The sequence below is a fragment of the Micromys minutus genome (genome assembly GCF_963924665.1).
Source record: "Micromys minutus genome assembly, chromosome: 1".
NCBI classification, from domain to species: Eukaryota; Metazoa; Chordata; class Mammalia; order Rodentia; family Muridae; genus Micromys; species Micromys minutus.
The window spans coordinates 166,021,018-166,037,519 of record NC_137969.1 but is presented as its reverse complement, the minus strand read 5'-3'; the positions used below and the strand labels follow the sequence as shown (position 1 = coordinate 166,037,519).

Below are 16,502 nucleotides of genomic sequence, written 5' to 3'. Positions count from 1 at the left end.
AGAGAGAGAACAGGGGGTTTGCAGAGGAGAAACATGGGAAAGGAGATAACATTTGATATGTAAATAAAAAATATCCAACAAAAGAAAAAATATCCAATTTAAACGAAGATAGCAAAGGAATGCTGCTGCTGTTTCGATGGGAAAGAGCAGAGCCTGGGGGGCATAATGGCTTCGCTAAAGCATCATCTATCACTCACTTTAGTCAGGCAAACTCTGCGGTGGGAACATTTACACAAGTCTTCCTAAGAGTATCTTTGTGTCTCTGCTAGATTCTTTCACAGCTTCTAATTAGTCCCCACATAAACAATGCATAGCCATATGGAATTATTACTTCACTCTAAAAAGTAAGGAAACACATATTGACCAATTATAATGTGTAGCTGCAGGCAATTTGCAAATTAAAGAGTAATTCACACATTGTTATTTTATCCAAAGTTAGCCCCTGGCACAGGCAAATTAAGGACAGCATCCTAAGTGATTGACAGCATTTAACACAACACTGGAAAACAACCACCCAAATATTATTGCAAAAAGGAGGCCTACCTCTTAAAAACTCAACTGCTTCAGCTTTTCATGTCTCTTTTCTCAGGAATCATTCCCCATTTTAACTGCTTCCTAATAGCAAATAATTACCTGTGTTACTAGAAACAACTCCCACACTTGAAACACCTGCTCAGTGCTACTACAAGTACTAATGAGACAATCTCACATTGTACCTTGTGGTTTAAATAAGAAATGTCCCCCACAGGCCCATGTGCTTTATCACTTAGTTCCTAGCTGGTGGCTGTGTTTTTAAAAGTTGTGGAACCTTTAGGAGGTGGGCATTTGGTGAAGAAAGTTAGTCACTGAAGAAGGCCCAGCCCCCCTGCTGTTCACTCCCTGACTCCTGACCACTGCCATAAGACCAGCCAGCCTCACGTGCCTTCTGTCATGCCTCTCGCACTATGACAGACTGCATCTCCTTGGAACTATAAGCCAGGATAAACTCTTTGAACCTAAGCTGGTCCCGATAGGTAGTCTGTCTCAGTAATGGCTAAAGTAAGTAAGACACAAATGCTCTTTACTATTGTAAATAGAATGCAAGTGGAACAAAATGAGTAAGGGTCTTTAAAATTCAAGAACAGCCTTATATAGTGGCACACATCTGTAATCCAAGAAAAGGATTAAAAGTTCTAGGTCAGCTAGAGATCCTATCTCAAACAAAACTTCCAGGACAATCGATGCTGATCAAGTTTACACTGGGGGACTCCCTTTGCCTTTGTCATTGCTGATCATTCCTCTCTTACTGGAAAACACTTCTTTTTTGGTTACTGCAAAGTCAATACACATGCTTATATTCATTCAACAAAGGCAACTGAACACCAGCTTTGAGCACTGCTATACCGCCATAATTCCCTCTTGCCAGCTGTTCTGCATATTCCTCAGGCAAAAAAAACACATTTATTTCATCACATATAAACTATTAATTCCTTAGTTCATGGATTCACAAGTGGGGAGTGATATTTTTTGAGGGGAGCTGATTGAGCTTTATCACCAGCCCAATACTTATGGAAATTTATCATTCTGAGAAAAACAGACTATGCCTAATTATAAAGAAAACCCAACATAATCAGAGCTGCAGGTCTCATTCACACTACATTCATGGTAGATAGCACATGATGGAGTCATAGAAAACAGAGATGCTAAAGATAATGAGAGGACACACAGAATCTATACCAAACCACATCTGAAACACAGAACACAAAACCTCGGGGGAGAAGAATAGATCTTCCGTTCTTGTGCAGGTATTTAATCACATATGCCAGTTCCTCATTTTAAAGTTCAGGAAAATCTACACAACCTCTTAGGCCTGCCAGGAATATGTGAGTTAACAGGAGAACTTTCAGTACCCAGCAATGGCATTAACTTACCAAGAATAGCAGTAAGTGTGCTCAGTGTTACCAGGGCTGTAGTTCGAGGAGTTCTGTGCATAGTGTGCTTTCAAAGGCTTCCTAATGGAGCTATTTTCACAACAAAGTTTGTGTGTACAAAGTTTTTGCCAACTATCTTTTCATCAAAAATGTTATTAATAAGTTCCATAAATCTTTGGTGAAGCTCTACACCTCAAACCTTAGTATCTTGATCACACATCATGCCCTGACTGATATAACAAAAATCACTTCCTCCACCTTCTCTTTCCCTGGGAAAAATGAATGTTGTCTTCTGACTGCTGTGTATAAGTAAGGTATATACTAAAAGTTTGTTTCTCAAAGCACACTTCACAAAACTGTAACAAATGAGTTCTCTCAAAACAATATAAACACTGTCAAAAAAGGATGTTTAAAGATGCTGTTAAAAAAACAACAACACAGAAGGATCCATAAAGCCACATGGGGCTAAATTTACTTAGCATGAAAGACTGCCATCATTTCATTGGTGGCTTGGGAGGACTCTGAAAGCCTCCCCACGTGAAGCCAGTGCCTGATACTCCTCCAAAGGCTGAGATAATCCAGTTCTGATTAAATACATGGGAAGCAAAACTAATCAGCAACCAAAAGAAAACTAAGACCAAGGTAATAGCAACTGAGTGGGCACTGGTACTGTTGTAGTAAGAACAATGGAACAGCAGGAAAACATTTCCATTAGTATCTAAGGATCTTTAAATTTCTTGCCCTTAACTTTTCTCTTCTTTGTGTATGGTATACATGCTTGTATGCATGCACACGTTTAGGTGTACAGATGTGCATGTGGAGACCCACAACTGACAACTAGCACCTTCCTATCAGCCTCTATCACCTACATCCTACACCAGGGTCTCCTGTTCAAACCAGAGCTTGCATTTTCAGCTGATATGGTTAACCAACTTGCTGTGGAGGTCCCATTTCTGCCTACTGCAGGAACTGGAATTCCAGACAGAACCATATAACTTTGCTTTTTTTTTTCACGTGGGTTCCAGAAATCCAAACTCCACTCCTCCAGATTGCACAGCAAGCTATTTATCTACTCAGCCATCACTCAAGCCCTCCACTTACATCTTGACAACCAATATAAAGACTTTTCCTAAGAAAAGGGAGGCCCTCAGTATTAGAAATGGCATATATTTATTGTGTTGATGCAAATATCACAACACAGGAACTTCTGAGTTTTATTTATTTTTTATTCACGTGTGTGCTGGAGTGAGTTTATGTGTACTATGTGCATTAAAATACAGATGGAGGCCAGAAGGGGCATCAGATTCCTTGGAATTAGAGTTACAGAAAGCAGTAAGCCACCAAGCAAGTCCTGGGAAGAGAACCCAGGCCCTCTGTAGGAACATGATGTGTTCCTAACCACTGAGTCATGTGTTCAGCCCCTAGAGGTGTATTTTAGATGAGAACATAGCATCACTGAATGTTTTGACAGACAGTTTGTGCAGGAATAAAAACCCTGACTAAGACACTATTCTAAGGGAACATCATTACACTTCACAAAATTAATTCAACAGTAAAATCTCTTCAAATATGCCACCCTGGAAAATATTTAAAGTCTTATTTCTTATGTATAAGTAATGATCTTTTTTGTCAAAAGACATCTTCCATGTAGACATATTAACCATTACCTGATCTCCACACACTGATCTTGAACAGCGGCCAGAAGCTTGCCATTACTGCATGGAAGACAAGGGAAGAAATAGTGCTGTGAGTATTTAAGTCTTCAACATGGATGGAATTACTCCACAATCAGTTTTTCTTTTTAAGTTTTGCTTTCATTACCTACCTTTTGACTTGACAATTAAATTTATATGTGGTATAATAAAAATCATTAAAATGGCTTAATATAGCTTAAATTCCTATGTTCAAACAATGGCCATATATAACAAAGCAAATTTAATAAAAATCAAGAATGAAAGATAGAAGAAGCTCCAAAATTCATGTCTGTATTGAGAGTTATATAAAAATGCAATTAGAAGGGTTTTAAGCAGATTTTACACATACTTACTTTGCGAGTACCAAATGCCAGTTTATCTGTTTATTGACCAAGCGAACCAGTCCGTCAGGAAGCAAAAACGGAGCAGGGCTGAAACCACAACAAATCAGCTAGCTTAAAACTGAGTTATAAAAATCAGATGTAAGTAATCACAGAGAGGTGGTGTGATATTAAGATATAAATTTTGAATATTAGTAAACCTAAATCCAAAAAACTACTAATTTGATATCTGAAATTTTAATGGCGTGTTTGAGATAAACAGTCTATGATGTACTAACAGCCCATACAGTAACAAACAGCCAATTTTCTCACTCATCCCTTCCCTACTAAACCCTACATAACACAGAAACCACAAAAAAAACACACACACACATGCATACTTACACATATGCACACATACACATACATACACATACATGCACACACAGAGACTAAAAAATGCTAATGAAAAAAAAAAAAAACACTGAGCAAGTAGTTCTACAGGAGATCAAAGGTCCCTACATTAGGACTATCTTATCTCCACAGTTGTTAGGTTTAAGGTCAGGAGAAAGCAACTACAAACATTGCTAAATGCAGACTTCTATCATTTTGTTGCTTTACTTCTTTTCCTGTACAACTAAAACTACTTGCACAAAATATAAATCAAGATATTAATTTGAACATTGTAGTAACTATCTATATAGGCAATAACTGGAGAAAACAGGTTTAAAACTGTTTTTTTTCCTTACACCTTTATTTTAAAAAAAAAAACAAAGACACATGTACAGATTTTTAAAAGCATTTTGTCATAAAACTATATGAATATATTTTTGTCAGTACTTGATTTTTTAAAGGTTTGATAGTGTGCATTGAAATCTTACTAGTTACCACAAGCATAAAGTACATGTAAAACAAAATGTAACATGGAAATAGTCAAAGTTTTCTTGGTGTGTAAAGATTAAACATAATTATTTTTAAACACCAAAAATTGCCACAAGGCTATCTTCTTAGCTCTCGAGTTAATGATTTAAGGCCTAGGTGTACCGCACTCTGAGAGGGTGCCATACACTTATTGTAAAACTGTTTTCTATTATCAACCTTTTTAGAGCTGAAAGTCAGCACCATAGCTGAACATAACAACACTGAAAGAATTAAAGAATTTTGTGTGCAACTAGCAGAATCTGAAGACCTAACACACAGCAACACAACTACTGACCAGAGCTGACTTAACAATAAGAACAAAAGTGCACCCGAACATATACAACACACAGACACAACACAGAGGCATCTCCTAGGCAGCTGAGTGCACATCAGAGGAATCAGGAGATGATCAGTACTGACTAAGGGAACAGGAACTAGTGAGTATACAGAGGTCAGCTTACACCAAATCTTTGAAATGCTTATATAAAATCCAGGTTTGCCTGAATGTCAACATCCCTAAGGAAACAGATATTCAAAGCTTTAAATCATCAGTAGACAGTAATCTTTGTAAGAACTGAAGGCTCACCTGTACCAGATGTACTGACGCAAAAATAACAGATGATCTGGAATAAAAACAAACACTTGTCCTTTAACAGTTATTTGTAAACAACTTGTAAAATAAAACCAACTTAATATATACTATAACTTTTACAAGATTATATAATTGTTTATATTAAAATCAAAGTTTATGGTGTTTGAAACATTGAAATATTTCCCAACTACAAAACTTTAAAATGTTTAGATGTTAAATTAAGCCATTACTAGAAGTCATAGTAAAATGTTCTTTATAATCATACTATTTGTTCAAGATATAAATTGAGATATTAATTTGAACATTGCAGCAACTATATAAGCAATAACTGAAGAAGTCTGTGAAAGCAAATTTTAAAACGGGTTTAAAACTGCTTTATATCATCATGCTCTCACACACTCACACACACACACACACACACACACACACACACACACTCCTGAGCATATAGCTAGGCATACAGTAAAGGAGAAAAGTCTGAAGAACACCATTTCAAGGTTGTAAAATAAAAAAATTCTATTATAATGTGTGAATATTCATACTTTCCAATTTCTTATACAATTATTTTGATCAGTTACATATATTTTCTAAATAAATGAAGACTTCATTTATGATTATAAAAACTGAATATATTAGCACTTATATAAAATCATAACTAGTCCCAACTTTTCTACTTCTTTAAATTGAACTTTCTCTTCATAAGGAATTCAGATGCAACATGAGGATGACCTTTGAGGTCAGAAAGGCAGGTAGTCACATTCCCAAAGAATACTGTGAACAAGTCTCCACACCTAAACATTACCGGTGAGGGCTGAAGAGATGCCTCAGTGCTTAAGCTGCTCTTGCAGAGGACCTGGGTTCAGTTCCCAGCACACACATGATGGTTCACAACCACCTAGAACTTCAGCTCCAGGGAATTCCCCGTCTCTTCAGACCTCCATTGGTTCCTGCACACACTTGGTACACATGCATATACTCAGGCACACACATACATATATTATATAATAAATAAAAACAACACTTAACTTGTCAGCCTAGAAGAACTATATTAATCTGGCTCAAAAAGGCTGATGTTCGCTTCCTTTTTCAGACTCCTACTGGTTCACAGGTAAAGTTTATCACTGGGTAAATAAAAGGCCAGTTTTAACCAAATATTTAAATTGAGCATTTTAGGCCAGTTATATCTGAAATGCTATGTAAACCACTTACTTACAATGGTCTCTCACAAGCTTATCAACATCCATAGTCTTTATAAGACTTCCACGGGGCTTACTCATCACCATCCCGTGTACAACAAGACATCTATAATGGCTAAGCCTAGGCTAGAGTTTAGCTCTAGGCTGAATTAAAGACAGGTAGGAATGAACATATACATACACACATACATACATATATACATACACACATACATACATGTATACATACACACTTATGTACATATATTTATAGAAATAAGGACATATGAAATTAAATTCAAACAGCATGCATGCTAAATCTCTTCATCAGGTTCTTTATCAGAATACTAAAGAGCACACCTGTAAGCCTCTAGGCTAAAACTGCATAGTTGTGAAGGAGAAAAACCTGTCCACTAGCTATAACACATAAAATACAAGGCATCGTTACCTCTGACTGCTTTTGTGATGATGAATGATGCACCATGCTTTCGGTTGCCTCTGGGCTAAAATAAAAAATAGAAAACCTTACAGTTGAGAATTGTATAATACTTGAAACATTTAAATTTATACTTCACTATTTATATCCAGAGAACTGAATATCAGTATCAGTGTCTTAAAACTTCTTACAGGTTGAAATAGCATCATCTGGACTGTGGGTAGAGACAGTAAGAGTGAGACGTATGTTTATAGACACATGGCAGAAAGAGCCCCAAGGAGGGGTTAGAAACTGTTTCCAAATCAAAACACCAACAAAAAGATAAGGAAACACAGGAGCAAGGCTGAGCTGTGTCTAAATGGTAGAGACCTTGCCTCTGATGTTCAGGGCCTGCGTTTGAACAAAGACTATACTAATTGCCCATTCATATAGTCTATTTACATAGGACACAGAAAACTAAAACAGATTTCACTCAGAGGAAAAGTGATTATTGTTTATCCATGGAGACAGTGTTATGAACAAAACACATATATGGAACTACTACATTAATTAATTTGATTCCATAAACATAAACTAAATGCCACTGTCTGTAGAATAAAGAATATCAAATATTTCATATACCAAGGTGCTTTAAAGTACTACCAAAAATAAAACGGATGAAGACATCAGTAAGAACAGATACATAATGCCCTAAGAGGCTCACAACAAACATGAAGAAATCATCAGGGAACAATTCGGCACAGTGGAGGGATATAAAAGTGAGTCAGAAGCAAAGTATATAGGTCAACAGCTGTAGGAAGCAGATGTAGAGATCAATAATGAAGAGAGATGAGAAAAGGCAAAGTACAATGAGGTTTTGTGTCTTTTAAACCAATGTATAGTGCTAAGCTTTCTGAGACATTATTACAGACATTTCAGAAATGCTAGATACCTTTGCCCAACAAATGGTAGCAGCAACAGCCTCTTAATTTCACTATCTACAAAATGTCCACATCACTCACTAGAAACCAAAACCAATAACAATATACACAGATTTCTGCCTTTACAAGACCTAATTCAAAACAAGCAAAATAAATACTCAAAAAAAGAAAGTAAAAGAGCTCAGGGAGCCAGATTCAAGAATCTTTAATAAAGGCCCTCTTTAACCGTTCTGCTTCCCCCAGGACCTAATACACTGGCATGTATGTCAAGTAAATGGGCCTGGGGCTTCTGGTTTTCACCCTATGACCCGAAAGCTCTCCCTAGGAAACTAATAACTCCGGGGTCCATAAGTTGGCAAACACCATAACTTTGTGTCTGGCAAAAATGAAGAACCGCAGCTTCTTTCTCTTTATTCCCTTGGCATTTTACTCAGACAGCACTTCGAGCTTGGAAAGAGAAACGTCCACTGGACTGGTTGTCTCCCTCCACACCTTCAAGTTTCATAAAAACACTGGTCTCTGAATGCCTAGCCGCCTGTACGGTTTCTGGGACCAGCGTGAAAAGACAGTAGAGTCCTGCGAAATTCTCCCGCCACGGGTAACAAGATTACAAGGAAAGTCCGGATGTGACAAGGACTTCTTGCCTCTAACGAAGAAGAGTGGCACTGACCTGCCGAGAGTGTGACAGCCTGAGTGGGGACACACAGCCGAATAAGGGGCCAAGGCTGACAACACAGACAACGTCAGGCGAGCCCCAGACCCAGCACCCCCGCCGTTGCCAGGAAACAGCACAGCTGCCATCCCGATCCGCTTGCACTGCGTGGCACCGCGACGTGGCTCTACACGCCCCGCGCCCGCGCCAAGCCTACAGCCTTAAAAGAGAACCTGACTCACCTGCACTTCTGTCTCGGGTGGCCACTCGGTGTTAACTAGCAAGTCATAGAGAATCGTCTCCTCCTCGTCTGCAGATCCAGGACTCAAAGCCGGCGCTAACTCGGGGGCCGCCATGTTGGCCAGAAACAGAGTGGCGGAGGGAGGGGCACTACGGCGCCTCGCGCAGATCAAACTTTCCTGAACGCGGCCGCTGGTGATTGGCAGAGAGTAAAATGAATTAATTGACTGCTGAAAAGGAATACAAAACTTGACAGATCTATTATTATAAAAATGACCATGTGGTGTCTGATATATGTTTTGGACCCCGGTCCATTCTTATCTCATTTGTGCCTGAAATGAGTCAAGTCACTGAACTTTTCCTACCCAGACAGCTTTTACAAAGTCAAGGTGTAAGACCTCCCAGAGTTCTGGTGATCATGTACATGTCCTTCCCCAAACATAGAAAGTGTTCAGACAGTGGACTTTAAATGCACCAAGGGGTTATCCGGTTCAACAGCTTAAGCTAATGGTTTAGTATCACAGGAAGGGTGTTTTAAGCACCTAGAAAAATCAGTGGGGGCCATAGCATCTGATGGACACTTCCTGTAGCAAGTGGAGCTGCTCAGCTGTGTAAGAGGATGCCTTAAAAATCACTGTGCAACATGGACTAGCCTCAGACCCAGCCCTCCTGCCTAAGCCTCCCTGGTGCTCAGAGTACAGGCTGTGACATCAGGCCCAACCCTGGGCCTTCAACTATAGATACAACTTGGGTCCACTGGAGGCCAGGAGAGAATACAGCAATTAGAGAGGAATGTCATGCACAAAGACATAGAAAGATTAAGTTGCGATGACAGACAGGGTGAATAGAGAGAGGCCAAGCTGAGGAAGGGTGTAGAGGACAATAAAGAGGGGACAGCTTGAAGATTCCCTAGAGGGGAAACTTACCTCATTCATTCATTCAACATATGCCTGTCTTTGGAAGACCCTTTACTGTAAGCAGAGCCAATCATGGCCAGCACGGCCACATTGTTGGACTGAAATGAAACACAATTTCACAAGATTCCTTTCAGAAACTACCCTGTAGCATAGCCATGGCAGTGCATTAGGCAATGGTATAATCAAAAGGCAGAACCGGGGCGTGTCTAATGGCTCCCGTGTCTCTCTGAGTTCGTCTTCACCTGGAACTCTCACGGGTAAACTATCTGCGCACACACACAGACACATACATGCACACACACACACACACACACACATACCATTCAACCTTGCTGTTTCTAAGACAACAGACACACATAAACACATCTGTGTCGGGAAATGTACCATAGTTGCTCTTGGTACACAGACGCTCTACCTGATTTGGATGTGACTCCGCTGTGCTCTCTCATATCCTTCAAGGCTTTGGTTTTGTTTGAATGCCACTTTCCTTCCGAACTCCTCCCTGCTTGCTCAAGACACAATCACTTTCCTCCTATGCCAGCTCCCCAGGCCTCCCCATGCCTGCTCGGGTTGTCTGTTTGTTTGTTTAACACAAAATTTGTCATCATTGGATATGCTTTGTGATGTATAATTTATTTTACTTATGTATAGTCTGTCCTCATCCCCCAAAATGTAAACTCTGTCCCAGAAGAGTGCAAAGTCGTCTTGTATAATAGATTCACTTCACAGCTGCACTGAGTCCCTGGTGTTTATAACAATACCAAGCACAGAGCAGGGGACAAAGTTTATACTTCTCAAAGACTGGAGAGATGGCTCAGCAGTTAAGATCACTGACTGTCCTTCCCGAGAACCACTGTCTAAGTTAGGGTTTTACTGCTATCAACAGACACCATGACCAACGCAACCCTTTAATTGGGGATGGCTTACAGGTTCAGAGGTTCAGTCCATTATCATCAAGGCAGGAGCATGGCAGCATCCAGGCAGGCATGGTTCAGAAAGATCTAAGAATGCTACATCTTCATCTGAAGGCTGCAAGGAGAAGACTACGTCCAGGCAGCTAGGAGGAAGGTCTTAAAGCTCCTACCCATAGTAGCAAACTTCTCGTAACGAGGCCACACCTACTCCAACAAGACCATACTTCCTAATAGTACTACCTCCTGAGCCAAGCATGTTCAAACCACCACAACCATGATTCAATGCCCAGCACCCACATGGCAGTTCACACTTGTCTGTAATTCCTGGATCCAACACTCTCATACAGCCATACATACAGGTAAAACACATTAAAAAAATATGTGTGTTGAATAAATAAAAAGTTTTAAAAAAAAAAAAACAATGTTTCAGACAAACTTGGTGTGTTGCCCCTGCAATCTTAAAATTCCTGGTTGCAAGCAAACCTCTTGCGTCTGTCTTTTCAGTAGCTCTCAACGCAAAGGTTTTCTAATCACTTATTTCTACACGCTCAGAGTATTTCTTTTACAGCAGTGATGTCTTTTCATCAAGCTTCCAACTGCAAAGCCTAGCATTTCCTCTTCCTACTCCATACAGCAAAACAATTCACACAGACTCAAAGAGCATTTCTCACCTGGAACACCACAGACTACAAAGAGGTGGGAATACAGGACAGAGGAAACGCTAGGGTTCCCACTGGGGTTATACAGTGCCTCAGAACAGCAGCCATCTTCAACTACTAACCAACTTTCTTTGTCCAACCTCTTCCCTGCCTTTCCTTTTGACATACATTGCTTCTGCTCCTTCCACTGTTTTCCCTGTCACCTGATGGTAGAACTACAGTGAACAAAGGATGCTTTCCTTGGGCTTAAGATGTGACTCTCCGTTCACAGATGGAAACCTTAAACATACAAAATTCCATCACAACAGACCAAAATCCATCCAGTGTTTGAGCCAGACATAATCGCTCACACCTGTGATCCTAGCACTTGGGAGACTGAAACATGAGGATGCCTCTAAGTTCGAAAGCAGCCAGAGCTATGTAGAGAGCCTTTAAGCACCAAACAAACAAGGTTTTTAAGATCCATCTTCTCTTTTCTTCACAGGGCAGCACACAGCAGAGTTATGGATGGCAAAGGATAATTAAATGCTGTCTGTAAAGCATTCCCATGGTTGAAGGAGTAAATGAACTCTTGGGAATGACCAGGAGACTGCACCTTACCGACATGTAGAATTGTATTGCTATCAGCCTGGTCTGTTGAAGGGGGAAAATGTGATATGTAAGAATTTGATTGCTTTGTGCTTCTGCAACCATCTAATCTATGTCATCGTGCAGCTGAACGTCTACCTTCTATGGTCCAAATATGTCTTCTCTCTGAATTCGTGCGTTAAAACATTCTGAAGTTGAATGTCATAACGATGTACCGTTCAGGAAAGATGATTAAGGTGGCTGAAGAGAGGCTCCATGGAGAAAGTGCTTGTAGGACATGCTTAGTGACCTGTCTCAGAATGTACATAAAATACAACGCAGTAAATGCTTGCACAGAGAGCAGAGATGGGGGATGGCTGGGATTTACTGCCTGCTAGCCTAGGTCTAGTTTCATGCAGAAATTCTGCCTTAAGAGAATAAGGCAGAGGACACAAAAACCTGCCTGCAGAAAGCTGATCTCCCAGGAGCGCTCTCACTCCTAAGTCCACAGGTGAGACCCCACTTTCTCTCTGCTGGCTGTCCAAAGAGAGACCCCACCAGCCAGAAACTCACAGGGCATAGGAATCATAAGGCTACCTGGGACTGTACCATTTTGGTCACCATCTGCGCCCAGAGCTAGGGCCGTCCAACTTGCCATGGGGATCAAAAACCTGCTGCAGAGAGCTGATCTCCCAGGAGCACTCTCACCACTAAACCCACAGACTCACAGGCCCATAAGGGACAAGATCTAGTCAGAAACAGCAAGACCAACTACCATCACAGATAACAAGATGGCAAGAGGTAAGCGAAAGAACCTAAGCAACAGAAACCAAGACAATCTGGCAACATCAGAACACAGTTCTCCCAACGCAGCAAGTAGTGCATATTCAAATGCACCAGAAAAGTGTTTGATTTAAAATCATACCTCATGATGACAATAGAGAACTTTAAGAAGGACATGAATAACTCTCTTAAGGAAATACAGGAGAACACAGGTAAACAAGTAGAAGCACTTAAAGAAGAAACACAAAAATCCTTTAAAAAGTTGCAGGAAAACTCAACCAAACAGGTGAAAGAATTGAAAAAAATATTCAGGATCTAAAAATGGAAATAGAATTAATAAAGAAATCTCAAAGAGGCACAACCCTGAAGATAGAAAATCTAGGAAAGAGATCAGGAGTCATAGATGCAAGCATCACCAACAGAATACAAGAGATAGAAGAGAGAATTGCAGATGCAGAAGATACCAGAGAAAACATTGACACAACAGTCAAAGAAAATGCAATAAACAAAAAGTTCCTAACCCAAAACATCCAGAAACTCCAGGACACAATAAGAAGACCAAACCTGTAGAAGAGAGCAACCTAAAGATTCCCAACTTAAAGGACCAATAAATATCTTCAACAAATTTATAGAAAAAAATCTTCCCTAACCTAAAGAGATGCCCATGAACATACAAGAAACCTACAGAACTACAAATAGATTGGACCAGAAAAGAAATTCCTCCCATCACATAATAGTTAAAACACCAAATGCACAAAACATAGAAAGAATTTTAAAAGCAGTAAGGGAAAAAGGTCCAAGTAACATATAAATTTTCACCTATCAGAATTACACCAGACTTCCCAACAGAGACTATAAAAGCTAGAAAATCCTGAACAAACATCATACAGACCGCAAGAGAAGACAAATGCCAACCCAGGCTGCTATATCCAGCAAAACTCTTATTTACAATGGATGGAGAAACCAAGATATTCCATGAAAAAAAAAAAGAAATTTACTCAATATCTTTCCCCCAAAACAGCCCCACAAACAAAAATAGATGGAAATTCCCAACACAAGGAGGGAAACTACACCCTTGGAAAAGCAAGAAAGTAATCTTCTGGCAACAAACCCAAAAGAAGATAATCACACAAACAAAATGTAGATGCTTCAGTCCTTCTTAGAAGGGAGAACAAAATGCTCATGGGAGGAAATACAGAGACAAAGAGTGAAGCAATTTGACTGAAGAAAAGATCATCCAGAGACTGCCTCGCCTGGGGATACAGCCAATATGCAGCCACCAAACCCAGTCACTACTGCTGATGCCAAGAAGTGCTTACTGGTAGGAGCCTGATATGGATGCCTCCTCAGAGGCTCTGCCAGAGCCATACTGATACAGAAGAGGATGCTTGCAGCTCACCATCAGACTAAACACGAGGACCCCAATGAAGGAGCTAGAAAAAGTACTGAAAATGTTGAAAGGGTTTGCAACCCCATTGTAAGAACTACAATATCAACCAACCAAACCCTCCAGAGCTCCTAGGGACTAAAAACACCAACCAATGACCACACATGGAGAGACCCATGGCTCCAGCTGCATATGTAGCAGAGAATGGTATTCTCTGGCCTCAGTGGGAGGAGAGACCTTTGGTTCAGTGAAGACTCATTTTCCCAGTGTAGGTGAATGCCAAGGTAATGTGGTGAGAATGGGAGATTGGGAGTGGGAGCATCTTCATGGAAGCAAGGGAAGGGGGAGGGAGGATAGAAGAGGTGGGTAAAGAGATCAGGATCACATTTGAAATGTAAATACATAGAACATCCAATAAAAAGGAAAAATAAGAACAAGGCAGAGTAACATAGTAAGACATCTAGTGTGCCCCATGCCTATGTCACACACACACACACACACACACACACACACACACACACAGCAAACACACAAAACAATGATGGAATTTTCCATTTCTTCTACTATGTAAAGACACAGGAAGAAAGTGCAATATATGTGGAATAGACTTCTCACTACATGCCAGATTTTGTGCTTTGATCTTGGGATCTTGGATTTCTTAGCTTCAAGAACTGTTAGCAATTAATTTCTCTTGTTTATGAAATAGTCAGTTTTAGATATTTTTGTTGAAGCAACCCAAGAGACATATGGGTATGCCTCTAATTCACAGACACTTTAAGTCATAAACAAATCATTTAAAAAGAAATACTATTGCAGATACTAAACATGAGTTGTAACTATGAAAATTTTAACTATGAGAAAAACTGAGACAGTTACACAATAGGCATCATCATCACAACTGCAGCTGGGTATGCCTGCTCCTCCTCCTCCTCCTGCTCCTCCTCCTGCTCCTCCTCATCTGCTCCTCCTCACCTGCTCCTCCTCCCCCTGCTCCTGCTCCTGCTCCTCCTCCTGCACCTGCTCCTGCTCCTGCTCCTGCTCCTGCTCCTCCTCCTGCTCCTGCTCCTCCTCCTGCTCCTGCTCCTCCTAGTGCTCCTGCTCCTCCTCCTGCTCCTGCTCCTCCTCCTGCTCCTGCTCCTGCTCCTGCTCCTCCTCCTGCTCCTTCTCCTGCTCCTGCTCCTCCTCCTGCTCCTGCTCCTCCTCCTGCTCCTCCTAGTGCTGCTGCTCCTCCTAGTGCTCTTCCTCCTGCTCCTCTTCCTGCTCCTCCTCCTGCTCCTGCTCCTCCTCCTGCTCCTCCTCCTGTTCCTACTCCTCCTCCTCCTCCTCCTGCTCCTACTCCTCCTCCTCCTCCTGTTCCTACTCCTCCTCCTCCTCCTGCTCCAGCTCCTTCTCCTCCTCCTTCTCCTCCTCCTCCTTCTCCTCCTCCTGCTCCTCCTCCTCCTGCTCCTGCTCTTCCTCCTGCTCATGCTCCTCCTCCTCCTGCTGCTCCAGCTCCTTTTCCTCTTCCTGCTCCTCCTCCTCCTGCTCCTGCTCCTACCCCTGCTCCTGCTCCTCCTCCTGCTCGCTCCTTCTCCTCCTCCTGTTCCTCCTCCTCCTCCTGCTCCTCCTCCTGCTCTAGTTCCTGCTCCTCCTCCCGCCCCCCACCCCTATGCACTCCTGCTCCTGCTCCTGCTGCACTCCATGCTGAAAGATACACAGGAGAAAGCTCTGCATTCATGTGATCCAACCAAACTCATACACTGACAATGGTACAAATTACTGAGAAGGCACTGTGGCATATTCATCTGAAGAGCAGTGATCTAAAATAGCTTGAGATGAGAAATGGGGTAAAAGGAGCTAGAAATAGGAATGTTTATCCAATCCTTCTATCCTAACCACATACCAAGTATATCTCAAATCAACTAAAATGTGATTAGAATTTACTTTGCTAATGGCCATACACATTTACACCTTATAATCAGACAGAAATTCCTTAACAATATCTCAGGAAATGAATAATTTTCATCTCTTAATTCTTTCATGTCAAGCTATAATTAAATGATAGATTCGTTTCCTATGAGCTCAGCCTTTAGTCCCTATCGGCTAAAAGGCCTATTAAGCTAAAAGCCATTAATGGTTCAGCGTGTAACCTGTTTATGCTTCTTCTTATTAGAGACCAAAGAGACTGGCTTGTCACATGCAGTGCCTTCCATTTTAAAATTGAAATAGTGTAATAAAACTGAATTAAGGCATTGAAATCCTGCCCGTCATAGATGCCATGCATTTCTACCTGATTGGATGGTGCACAAGTTATGAAGAATCTATATTTTAATCACAATAATAAAAGCATACTAAGAGTCATCCAAGACATTCTGTTTTCGCCAAAAGCCTAAATACCCCCAGTCAATCCCTCTACTCATATTATAACACTGCCAT

General features: G+C 40.9%; 1 protein-coding gene across 5 annotated transcripts in view; it reads right to left on the bottom strand.

The window, feature by feature from the left end:
- The window catches only part of NBAS (NBAS subunit of NRZ tethering complex), a gene marked incomplete at its 5' end in the record, with an annotated part of 273,478 nt that extends 264,502 nt beyond the window's left edge, over positions 1-8,976 (bottom strand). For 4 of the 5 annotated variants that reach the window (XM_080914068.1, XM_080914069.1, XM_080914070.1 and 1 more), the window contains 5 exons: positions 3,578-3,625; positions 3,958-4,035; positions 5,432-5,468; positions 7,061-7,115; positions 8,863-8,976. In XM_080914068.1, coding sequence (XP_080770194.1) covers positions 3,578-3,625; positions 3,958-4,035; positions 5,432-5,468; positions 7,061-7,115; positions 8,863-8,976 — 332 coding nt within the window. Of the gene's footprint in view, positions 1-3,577; positions 3,626-3,957; positions 4,036-5,431; positions 5,469-7,060; positions 7,116-8,862 lie in introns of those variants that run through there. The other variant, XM_080914072.1, reaches the window with a different exon arrangement.
- Positions 8,977-16,502: the final 7,526 nt, after the last annotated feature.